A 13,299-nucleotide genomic window follows, 5' to 3' on the forward strand; every position below is an offset into this window, starting at 1 on the left:
AGGATGTAATCTCGCACCGTCGGGCAATTATGTTTCGTCACAGAATTATTTGTAAAATGGGACATCGATTTTCTGTTATTCACTCTGTCTCATAATGTTTCTTTTGACTTAAAAATCACTTAAAAACTTAACCTACACAGAAAGAAGAACTTAATTCACTAATGCATATCTTGTGCATCCGATTAATCTGAAGGATAATTAAGAATTTAAGTAAATCTACAGAATACAACAGAATTGAATACTCTCCTTAACAAAGTATTAACTTTTTAGTTCGGCTCTTCACCGAAAAAAGGTTTTCTTTAACTCACGCAAAAGTACAGAATGCATGACAGCATATCTCATTTTATTGTAACCAAAAAGGAAATGTTCGTTGCATTGGGACCCGAATACAAAGTTATGCATATTGATCAACATCCATGGAGGATGTTATAACTTTTATTGGATACTGTTATTATGTATTTTAACCTTAAGATAATCACGCGGGATTCATTACAGCTTTATCAAATATACTTTCATCATTTTTTATCGTTGATTTATATTTGACATATTTTTTTCGATGCAAAACAATTCGAAGAAGATAGTTATCAAAACTTCTTGATGAAGATGTCACGAAGGGGATGTTTTGAGGGTGTCGTTTGGTGGGGGTGGAATGATACCAGCTTATATTCACTTAAGTCTTTTCGGATGTAAGACTGGTGATGTACAATGGGCGGTCAGTCGTGTCAACGCTATTGCATTACTGTCTGAACCATTAATCTCGAACTCAAAATAGTTCATGCCTATCAGTTGGTGGATCTCTGTTCTCCATTCCTGGCATTGCTGCGCTTGCGCCAGGGCCCCCCGCAAACTGGTAGCGAGGCTAGGATTGGATGATGAGCATCAAACTCTCAGAGACTATGCATCTCTATACTGGAAGATAATGAGGATAGGAGAGAGAGGGTGAGACAGGCGGAGAGATAGGGAAGAAATTAGAGAAGAGAGGAAAAGACGGAGATGATGGGGATGTAGCATCATCGAGCACGCATCATCGTCAAAAGTAAGCCAAGTTCTCAACGAGTTAACACAAGGCAGGGCTAGTGCTGTCCAACGGCTGGTTGATTATAGAGGAAGACCACTAATCAAAACCATGGCCTCCGTACTGCTTTATCCGATCGCATACGGACTGGAACTGTTTTTGGCGTCGGCACTGAGTACTCAGATCGCTGTCTCCCTCGCAGCCGTGCTCGTGTCGACGGCCGCTGTCATCTACTGCCAGAGAACCGTCGCTTTATGGTGGTCGTTGACGTCGACAACAACCCAGACAAGAACCAACATCATTCGACCTCATGCTGTAGTAAACGTAACGGAAGAACTATACGATCCCGAAACTGACCCACCACGTGACAGGGGAGGGGGTCAATCAGCACCTAGCCAGGACCTCCCAATTAAAGAAAAAGAGAAAGAAACAATAAAAGAGGATTTGATATCGGCGGCGACCACGCCCATCTTTACTGTGGCCGCCACGAGGCGAAAACTTAGTGACGATTCGGAGGGCAGTACGGAGGGGAGTCTAAACGGGGAGGAAGGAAGTGAAACGAGAAGAAGAAGAAAATCAAGTTCTGGAAGCAACAAGGAGGGTCAACCAGAGCAAAGCTGGCTTAATAGACAGCCAGCTTATATGCACCGTTCACATTGGGTAGCTAAACCAGCACAGCCCAGGAACAACCCCCTCCTCTATAAACCATCCTTACTACGCCGAGCCAGCGCAGACAATAATGGCCACCATCATCCTCGCGTTGTCGACTTCGCCACAACCGCGGAGATCACGCGCAGAAGAGTGGATGAAGATGATATCCACGATGGGGGCGAAAGGGGAAGGGAGAAACCTCGGAAGCCTACCCTGGATCGAAGGTCATCGTTTCCTTCTTCTTTGCCCTCATCCTCGGCCACCTCTCTCTTGCAGTCTCCAAGGATGCAGGCCTCGTCATCACTGGTTACCACCTTGATGACGTCATCATCTACGTCATCTCCCACATCCACGCCATCTTGCTCGGTCGCTACCCGCCAATCGTCGTCTTCGTCAGACGATCACGGCTCAGACACAGCTGAAGGTAAGTTCTTGTCTTCTTATACTCCCTCTCAACTCATTAAACATTTAAATCTCATTTTGCATTTCTCAGTCCATTAGATTTACCCTGGATGATTAACGTATCATTTTGCTTATTTTGAATGGAGCTGGACATGGGCTCGTTTTGGCGCGCAATGTTTCTCCTATAGCTCACCTTGTTTCGACTCAGACGACGGGCCGAACAAACAACTTGTGACATAAGAGCGATCGGATCGTTTATCATCGCATACCATCGGTGCAAATGATAGTTACCGTTAACGTCAGTACCTGTGCAATGCTGCGATTCGATTTCTTCTTTCATCCTAATGGCTGAAGTTAGATCTATCAAAGCTTAACATCGAAATACCTGGCATTGCAATGTATCTAGCTTTGGTGGGATCACTGGTTGAAATACCGATTCATCTTCTCTAATGGACACATCCTTGCCTCCTCGTCTTTCCTTCTCTCTACACTGACATCACATTCTATTTTTAATCAAAATGATGTAGTTCAATTAATGGGTTTCACTTATGACGTAGACATATTCAACCTTTAGACAAGGTAATTTGGACAAAAATAAATATGGCATCATAATAGAGAAAAGGGAATGGAGCAGGCAAAGATTATTTGCTAAAGTCTAGCATTTGGAGATGAAACATCAACATGGAGATTATGATTGCTTGTCATCTGGTCATGGTTGCAGAAATAGATTGCATGTTACTATTTTTAAAATTCATTACTATCCATGTTTGAATGCAGAAGAAAATAATGCAGAGCACAGAAATTTCCCAAAGTTAGAATTTCGGAAGGTGTATATAAAAAAATATTGCATTTCGAAGAGAGATTAAAAAAAACATATTTGATCTCAATTAATTAGAAATAAATTTAATTCATTTCTTTGTTTTTCCAAGAAATTAATGGTATCATAATTTATGATACCATTAATTTCTTGGAAAAACAAAGAAAGAGACAGAGAATTCAAGACATTTCTTGGAGAAACAAAGAAAGAGAGAGAGAGAATTATTTGGTACATACGAAATGCTTAATTAAAGAGAGTCTGGACTTTGGATTTAGGTCTATACAAAAATGTCATCATCTTCAAAATGAAATATATAACCTATACGAGTTATTTTCAGAGAGGAAGAATTATTGATATTGGTAATGAGAATCGATAGGTCACTCGAATTAATGTCATGATAACGACTGCATCAGTAGAAAGTGACTTGACTGGAATGTAGTAAATAGAATTATTGGTCACGCGATGAACATTTGCTTGACGTCACAGAGATTTAAATCACATTTTATTGATGGATTTCTGATTGTGTGTGAATGGGTGCTCTCTTTCCAACACCACCACCAATAGCAACATCAGCAAAAAAAGTGAAGTGTATTTTTGATCAAAGGAGAGTATGGACGAGAAAGGAAATATATTAAAAGAGAGGGTATATGGGATGGGAGGGGTCGAGGTGGTGGAGAATGGGGAGGGGGTAGTGGGCGATCAGAATGTATATTTATTGCATGAGAAGATCATAATGTCATCTTATCAGTTTTCTGTGGTTTCTGATACACATTTTGTACTTTCTTGAATATCTACTGAGCAATATTAATTAGATTGAATCGAATTAATAATTCATTATTCGCATACGGGAAATTTGCCAATCAAATTCGATATTCCTTTGAAGTGCACGATCTACGAATTGTTCTTTCTATATGCCTTGTTTTCCCTAAAAAACGATTATACATACCAACATTGATAATTCTTTATGGATAGATCTATAGTTCTTACATATTTTAGTGAATAACAAAATAGACCGGGGAAGCGATACACATGATTTATGTTTCTGAAAAAAAGTCAGACAATATTCATTCCAAAATAACCACTACAGGATCAAACCGACCCGAATGGTGCATATATTATTTCAATATCCAACAGAAAATATAGGCAAAAAGGCGCCTTTTATGTGGTGCTCTCTAAAAACGAAGACATCCATAACAACGTAACAACGTAAATACATGTAATTAATTGAATGACAAAGTTTTATCGATATTTTTGTCACGTTTTAGCTGCACTACTTATCAAACTTTTCATGTAATAAAAGCTTATTTGACATTTTTTTCTTAAAAAGCTGGCCTTGGTCATGTTAGTGCATGGGTACGGAAGGAAACTTGCATCTAAATAAAAGCAAATTTTGAAACAATGACATTTCTTTATTGATCGCAAATTTTCAGTTAGTATGTTTAAAGTTAGTATGAATTGATTTGCTATAGTTGAACTTGATATGTCAGTTGAAAATGTGTTATTGATATTGGCAATTGATCCGAAGAATTTTTTATTTTAATAATCGTATTTAACCTTGTATTGGACGTCATTAGGAACACAAAAATTATCGTAATAAAATAACTGGAGCCCTAAAGATTCACTAATTTTCTACATAATATTTCTTTCAAATATATTTTTTTGAATTGTTGTCTTGCGTGATCAAGGATCTTCTTGTTTCATTTCTTGGAACATTGAGAAAAGGATTGTCTTTTAAATAAAATGTGCTATCAAAAGTGCAAGTGCAAACCTTTTCAGGATTGTAAAAGCAATCAACTTTCGGATATCGAAGGCGGATTATGGAAAGACCAAAGGGGATATAAAATTATACCAAAGATTGCCCCTCTTTGAAATGCTTTTATACCGGTATAGACCGTACAGTTTACCTCACTCAACGGACGAATTCCAATTTAAAGCTTGCTTAAGGAGAGAAAGAAGAAGAAAATTTGGTTTCATCTATCTCCTAGGTGATGAGGCCGGGATCATATCTCAAATGGTTTGCCATCTGACCTGGTTTCATTGATGCATGTTTGAAGAGGGAGATGGGATATAAAGTTCTTCATCTTCCAGTCGCTTTGATCAGGAGCGTCAATACAACGATTCGAATCCAAAAAGTGCGTGAACTTAAAAAAAAGAGGAGAAAGGCATTCCGGATTTCTTGTCCTCGTTGCTTAATTTTTCATCTTAATCATAATTTTAATTATTGGTATCGTCATCTTCTTCGTCTTCACCGCCCCCTATCACTCTCTCCGTGTGTCTTTCATTCTTATTTATGCTGATATTGTCTTATGTTTTGTAATTTACATGTTCCTGTGATACTTTGAAGGTTGTGCAAATAATTGATTTCCGTTAGCTGAGATACATGTTAATTTTCCAAAATGATTTCCCCCTTATTTTTGTATTTTTGTCATTAGCCTTTACTTGCTGCACTGTTAGAAAATTTCTACTTAAAAAAACAAAAATTCCTGCAGCAGAGTCTCGAAAACACCTGTAATCTTACTGCACTGTGTAATCTTACATGCATTTGTGTAAAATTACAGAAAAATAGATATTTGGTGTATGTAACCTTACAAATTTATTGTAATAAAACTGTTTTCCCTCTTTTTAAAACAGACCTGTTCTGTAAAATTCTATCAAAATTGTATAAAATCTTTCCTGTTTTAACAATTTACAGAATGATTTGGTTACTTCTTTCTGTAAAATCTGTTTTTTAATTTTTCTTCTGTAAAATCTTCTGTTTTTTCTAACAGTAGTGTGCGCCACAACCTATGAAGATGAATATACCTGTATTGGCGAATAGGGAGGGTGGGGTGGTCCCGGGGAGCAAATATTATATGATTTATATTTTTTAGTGATAACTTTTTTTTCCTTTTCCTTTTTTTAATTTTTGGTTGCTATTTTTTTCGGTGACAATGAAGTCCCTATTGGCAAGGGAGCCTTTCCCCAAAGAAGAAATTAAAAAGAAATGGACCAATTTGCTTGGCCCTTTCATGGAAACCCACAATTATGAAATCGTTCATTGGCTGTTGGATCGTGTGAAAACTAACGTGTTAAACACAACACCGGTCTGTATAGTGAGAAAACCACACCCTCAGGTGTTAAAAATAACATGGAGTTTAAATATAACACCAAAATAGTGTTGAAATAACACCAGAATATGTGATTGGGTGTTGAACTACATGTACACTGGTGTAAAATGCTCGTTTAGGTAGTGTGTTGATTTAACACCACTATTTTGGTGCAGTGTTGCTAGAGAGGATAAGGTGACGACGGAGAATGGGAAGGGTGCAGTGCAGCAAAATATAGCCTAGACAAAACACAGAGAGACAGAGACAAGCAGACAGATTTATATAAAAGAGATTATCATTAAGACAATAATCTATTTCATATCTCCGCGATTCGCATCATTAAAAGAACAATCCTCGTGGGTCTATGTTTGTATGCTGATGACATACAATAATAAATGGTCTTTATAATCATAAGTCATCCTTTCATAGTGGGTCTCGATTCATTTCTATGAGAGTAAGATCAGTCATCAATCTTTATGCTTGTTAAAGAAAAAAAAGAAAGCATTTCTTAAAATAGTCTTAAACCTTAGATCCCATTCTGAGTTAGACTCAAGATTGTTTGGCCACGGAATGTGTCCGCCAAAAGTGTGTCCCATTTTCTGATATTAAAACGAACATGTTCTTCATGAACCAAACTGCTCCTCATTTTGTTTGATTGTTCTGGAATTTAATTCGAGAAAACTCAAGTGTATACAAATATTAAATCATCTGTTAAATTGTTATTATATGTATATATATATATATATATATATATACATATATTTATATACCCATCATATTTGTATAATAAAGAAAATGATTTAAATGTTGATGTGACTTAACTGAAATCAAAATGCATCGAGACACTGAACTTTATCATGAGAATCTTTTTTCTAATAGTATAGCTGTATTTTCTCAAATATACGTATTTGATTTATTATCAAGCAATAAATACTATCCATCGAGAGAATTAAATCTATACTTAATGTCTCTCTTTTTCAAAGGGGTATTTTCTTTCTTTAACAAGAGGACACGGTCGGGTGTGTTATATGGCGGACGCCTTTTGGCGTGTTTGAACACTAAATCAAACGGCATACCAACAGCCAATGTCATGCTATATACGTACTCTAGGTAGAGGGGACTCCATCAGTTACAGTCAGTTTTAATTGACACGACTCTTTTTAGATACCATGATGTGACCGAGGAGAGAGACATTGTGACGTCAGCACTTTGATATGAGCAGCTGTTATCACGAGTTATCCTCTCTTCCGAGAGAACAAGACCAACTTAAAGGGGTTAATGCATGAGTTGTGACACGGATAAAAATATATTTTTATTGAGAGAAAAAGAAACGTCTTAAAACGTATACGGACTATGGGTATGTTCATTATGTACAGGAATATGTAAATGGGTGTAATATCTCTTGGTGTATATACTATTCGACAGTTTCAAATAAACTCGAGCGAGTTAAATACGCCTTACAAAATGAAAGACCTCAACCAAAATCGGCACTTTATAAGAGGTGCATTTGTTGGAGAGCTGTCACCGTTTGAAAAAAAAATATACTGAAAAAATCAAAATAACACTTTAGAAAAATGAAAATTGAAAGTTTATACTTTGCAGCATATTTTTGTCAAAGCTTCTTTTTTTTCAACGTATAGTATAATGATAACGTAAAATGACAAATGGGTGTTGCTTCTTTGCCATTTCCAGGTCCAAACAATATTGTTAAACCATATATGAAGAACCCGTACATATTTTGGTACTATAGATTCTAATGACATTTACAAAAACCCAGGAAGGAAATCAAAATCATATATACTGCAGTGTTGAATATATATTTCATTATATTTACTATATATTTAATTATATTTACTTAATAATATGCCGTGCTATATAGAGGAAAGTGCACTTTTCATTATGTTTCAAAATCTAGAAAAGCAGTTGTTCAAGGTGAGATTTTATCAAGACTTGAACAAAAGGTAGAAAAATAAACTGGGTCAACTCTTTCATTAATTATTTTATGCATCATGGTTACCATGACTTTTTTCCACACATACTTTGAGCTTTGAGTATCCATGGGCGGAAATCCCAGGGGGACGCGTCCCCCTTACCCAAAATAGTAGGGCGGACACAATATCAAATGTCCCCCTACTATTTTTGGTCTTTTATGATGGAAAGAAATACATCATTCAAAATCGAGCTAAAACATGTATTTTGGACGAGATGACCTTACTTTTTGGGTGATAATTTTTTTTTTGCTTGTCCAATTTATTTTGGTCGAAATGACCTGATATTTGGGGTGATAAGTGATACACTTATTCTCTTCAAGAATTCGTCCAACAAACAGTCTTTAAAATATTCCTTTTACAGAGGCAAATATCATAACTTTTCATCTCTAGCTACAGATTTGCATTTTGATACATTACTCTTGATTAATTCATGGGCGGAAATCCCAGGGGGACAGGTACCCGAAATAGTAGGGGGGACACAATATCAAATGTCCCCCTACTATTTTTGGTCTTTTATCATTCAAAATCTAAATAAAACAAGTATTTTGGTCGAAATGACCTGACATTTGGGGTGATAACCTTTTTTTTTTGCTTGTCAAATTTTCCAGCCCCTGGTCCCCCTTCCTTTGGGGAGAGATTTCCGCCCTTGTGAGTATCAATTCTTTCTGAATCATTGATAATGTAATTATGTCAAAGCTATCAAATTTTCACAGTCCCTGATATAGATCAACCCCCCAAAAATTGTTTTAAATAAATTGTATAACTTTGTTATTATGAATAGTCAAACTGTATTCTATAGAAGACCATTGGAAGAAAAGTCTTGGAAGAGGAAGTATATGACAGTGTATACACCCTATTTCAATTTCACTCATCGCGTGTGCTGCTGGAAAGTCGTGTAAATAAATAGTCATATCCGAAAAGGGAACATATTTTAGGATACACGTCTATGACAGTAAAGAGGTGTGTATGGGAATTGGTTTTGTATAATTTCCACTATAAATGTATAATTTTATTGGAACTTTCAAGCAACGAAATCTAAAAAAAAATATCACGCACACAAGTCATAAATACACGATGACTATTTTCGTTGAATTCAATGAAAGGCACAATTCCTGGTCAGTTCTGAAGAAATAAATCATATAATATTTTCGACATCGCCCACATATTCAATTGCCCGCTTTAAATACACCTGCGAATCTATAGTAGATAGTAACATAGTGCAGTCAATTTACACCTTCCCCGTATACTTCCATCCTTTGCTTGCTTAATTGATTTATTCTTTGACCCCCATCCCTTCCTCGGTATTTAATATTCTTCCACTTGATCACGACGCATTTTAGGTAACTCTACTTCAATAGATGGAATACAATGGGGGAGTGTATTGCCTGGTTCACTCCTAGCAGGCACTATACCGTGTGCTTACGTCAGAATGGTAACTTAAAACCAGAGTGTCCGTCCTTTCGTTTATACAGTACGTTGCTGACTGACTATCCAGGCACCACCAAAATAAGAGATTGGAGTGACAACCTCACCCCCTTCTATCACACTGCCCTTTCTCTCTCTCTTTATCTTTCTCGCGACCCCCACCACACCATTTCACACTTCTGTTACTCCTTCCATGTGTCTGTTTCTATGTATGTATGTATGTAGGTGTATGTATATGTATGTATGTATGTATGTATATATTCGTATCTGTCTGTGATGTGGGTGTGTCTCCGTCTCTCTCTCTCTCTCTCTCTCTATCTCAGTCTAATCTTGCCAGCTACCCAATACTCTACACTCTACAAACTGGGGTGTTCAAATTGACACCAGTGTGTCCCTTGAGGACTACACCATGACAAAAATACACCCTAGAGATTGAACACCATGATTAAGAGCATTAAAAATGTGATGTATAATGACACTCATATAGGTTTTTTTACTAACACTGAGAGTTTTACACAGGAGTAAAATGCCTGGTTTAGTTCTCTATAACACCAATCACAATCACAATTTTGCGGTGTACCTTTCTCCTCCACCACCCATCACCGTTCACCAGTCGCCATCTCTCCTCTGTTTACCTCATCTCTCTCTCTCTCTCACTCAGTCTCCTCAACATCTCGCCTTTTCTCTACCATGGCCTTTGCTCGTCCCTCTCTACTTTGTAAAAACATAATTATTAGGTCTACATGCACCCCAACTCATGGTGGTAACATAATTATTCTTCCACCTACACTGTAAAAAAATATTTGGTAAAATTCTGACCAGCACGAGGGTAATTATATATATATGTGTCCAACCGATTTGGGGCAGTATTTTACCCAATGTGGGAAACATATTGTCCAGTAAGGTTAAAAATAAGCAGAAATTACCCTGGATAAATAAAAATGACCAAAAGAAATGCCCAATGTTGGTTGAACGCATAATTACCCTCATAGAGCATTTTTACTCAATATTATTTAGAATGTATCGTGCTATATATATTTACCCCTTTCCTAACCTCTGTGTTTCTCTGTTTTACTGTCTCTGTCCGTCTGTCTTCCATGTTTCTCTTTATACCACCCCCTTCTCTGTCTCTACCCATCTCTCTCTAGCTCATTCTTTATATTTTTACACTTTAAAAACCGAGAGTAAAAAAATACCCAATATTGGGTAGAAAGGAAACATATATATTTGCTGGGTAATTTTTCCCCCGAATATTGGGCAAAATGCATGTTTGAAGGGTAAATTCCAACGAAACATTGCGTAAAATTAAAATTTTGTATCTTTTTACCAAACAAATATACATGTTCCCATTTTACCCAATATTGGGTAAACTTTTTTTTAGAGTGTATGATTTCAATTATTATTTCCCCCTATGTCTTTTCCTAGGACATTTACTCTAGTGAGGGGGTATTTGGGAAACTACATTAATTTGCTACTCGAATATTTCATCAAAGTCAAGATTAACTATAGAATTAAAACAAAATGGTGAAAGCGTTTTATATGAATCACACGGCAAGAAACTTCATGCTAATTCTTGTGTAAAATTGAAATGTATTTAATACTGCAGCCCTGATATAAAAAGGTCTTTGCCTTTCTTGTATACTGGCCAAAATCACACCATGTAGCAAGTCTAAATTTAGATCACGAAACAAGCTTTGCACCTCAAACTGAGCTCCTTGATGAAATTGAAATTGGCGTGAGGTATGTAGGCCGTGTGAGCAATGTATTTAGAGACAGCGGGTTATAGATATGTATCTTCGAGAAATCCGATAAAGAGAATAATGTTTATATTTTAAAGAGAAATCTAAGGTGAAGTCAAGTTGATTTTTAAATGTCAAAAATGAAACGAAGGAATATAAACGATGAAGGTTTGGCAAAAGGGCCTCAACGAATAACGAATTATGGTATTTTTCCATGAAACTTATAAATTTACGCTTTTATTATGTTTATGGATTTTATGAATGACGGAATGAGTATATATTCTTTTTTCAGAGAAGCATGAATGCAATATTCGTAAGGTCATTATTTCATTTCTTATTTTCAAAGACTTTTTTTTTTCATACATGACATTCTTCATGCTATGAACATGATGAAAGAAAATATCGCATAATGAGGATACAACAGAATTTGGAAAAATATTTGTTTGAAATTAATGTCTCTAACATTTCTTTGGTGGATTTTTGTCAAACTATCATTAGTCTGTTAAAAAAAACCAACATTTTTATCTGCTATTATCAAAACAAAACGGATGTCATGGTGAACTCCCCTCTTAAAAGTAATGCAGTTTCGGGGTTATTACCTATGATATCTTCTACATAATATATCGCAATTCAGCCTAGATGATTTATTTATTTAGTTTTTTTTTTTTTGGGGGGGGGGATTTCAGACTTTAGAAAAATAAGAAAAATATAACAGCTGACATTCTTTACTTGACTATTAGGACGGCAACATCAATATTACATTAATTTTATTTGTAATGTTTGTACATGCATGCTTTGATAAAATTGATATAGAATTTATATTATTTTTCTGTCTAATAAAAAATGCAGTGCTTATAAAGATAATACAAACAGGTTAAGAAACCAAACAAAAACGAAAGAGACGCATCCCTTTCAAAAAGTAAATAAATAAATTGACCGGACCAGATCTCAAAATATGCTTTGCATTTAAGGATGTCGCTCTTGATTTTTTAAAATATTGTCTATCAATTGCTAGGGTAAATCCGGTACACACTATAGGCCTAAACACCATGTTCATGCATCCTCTGAATTATTTTTCATATCAGCAGTAAAATCATTCATGATTATGAAATAAAGATGTTAACATAACATCGGTTTGCATGCACACGAAATACAAATGGAAGTGCATCCGTTCTAAGTATATGTTATCATAAGCGTCATATAATATCAAGTTTACAAATATCTCGAGTATTTCCGATCAGATTACAACCTTTCGATTTCCGACTCTGTAAGATACGAGCACGGAGGAAATCAAAACAACAGACTGTCAAAGTTTCGAAAATTATTTTTTGTGTACAAGACCAGGTACCGGAATAAGAATTATTTTTAGTTAACTAAAAATAACCCCATCGTCTATGATATGCCCTATCTCGTGTCTTGTCGAGGACACGGACAGACGGTCATGATTAAGAAGACAGCTCGGTTAAAATGGCGGGCTAAATAAGGAGAAGGTGCGCTATCCCTTGGGAGAGATGTTTTTGCGGGGATTACACGGAGTACTTACTTCTGGACGAAAGCGTGCGGAATGCAAGACGTTAAGTTCTAGTGCGTTATTGCATCTCTCCATTTCTAACTCCATATCTTTTACTACTTGGTGTTTATGTGTGTCATGCATGAAGTGGTGTGCGTGTAATTCTTGCTTCCCCCACTCTCTCTCTCCCTCATCATTCTCGTCCCTTCTCTCACATGTATCTTTAGGTTTTACTCTCTATCCTATACGACCTTAGTTTTAATAATAATCTCTGTGTAAGCATTTTCTTATAAAATAACTTCGCACCGCCCCCTAAAAATGGCCCATCAAAATAATCATGCAAACATACAACAGACCAAAAGAAATCACCAAAATGCATTAAGATAATAATTACAAATTAAGAAATACTCTTAAGTCTTATGATGACTTTTGGAGAGTGACAATGTTTGCCTTTAAAGCATGATTATTCTTGTATGACTCGGAGAATAGAATCGATTTTTGCGCAGACTGAAGTCAGTTTTACATGTTATAGGAACACCCCTACTGCCTTATTTTGCTCCACAGTGTTAAAAAGTAATGTCATGTTAGGGGGGCTTATAAGGGGAACTTGTTAAATGATTTTGATAAGGTAATGAAGCAACTTGCGGTTGCATCTTTAAAACA

General features: G+C 36.2%; 1 protein-coding gene across 1 annotated transcript in view; it reads left to right on the forward strand.

Moving 5' to 3' along the window:
• The first annotated feature begins 1,126 nt into the window (after nucleotides 1–1,126).
• The window catches only part of LOC129265427 (mucin-5AC-like), a 37,057-nt gene continuing 24,884 nt past the window's right edge, over nucleotides 1,127–13,299 (forward strand). The window contains exon 1 of the mRNA XM_054903421.2: nucleotides 1,127–2,090. Within this exon, the coding sequence (XP_054759396.2) occupies nucleotides 1,127–2,090 (964 nt within the window). The remainder of the gene's footprint in view (nucleotides 2,091–13,299) is intronic.

This window comes from Lytechinus pictus, chromosome 7 (genome assembly GCF_037042905.1).
Source record: "Lytechinus pictus isolate F3 Inbred chromosome 7, Lp3.0, whole genome shotgun sequence".
In the NCBI taxonomy this organism is placed as follows: Eukaryota; Metazoa; Echinodermata; class Echinoidea; order Temnopleuroida; family Toxopneustidae; genus Lytechinus; species Lytechinus pictus.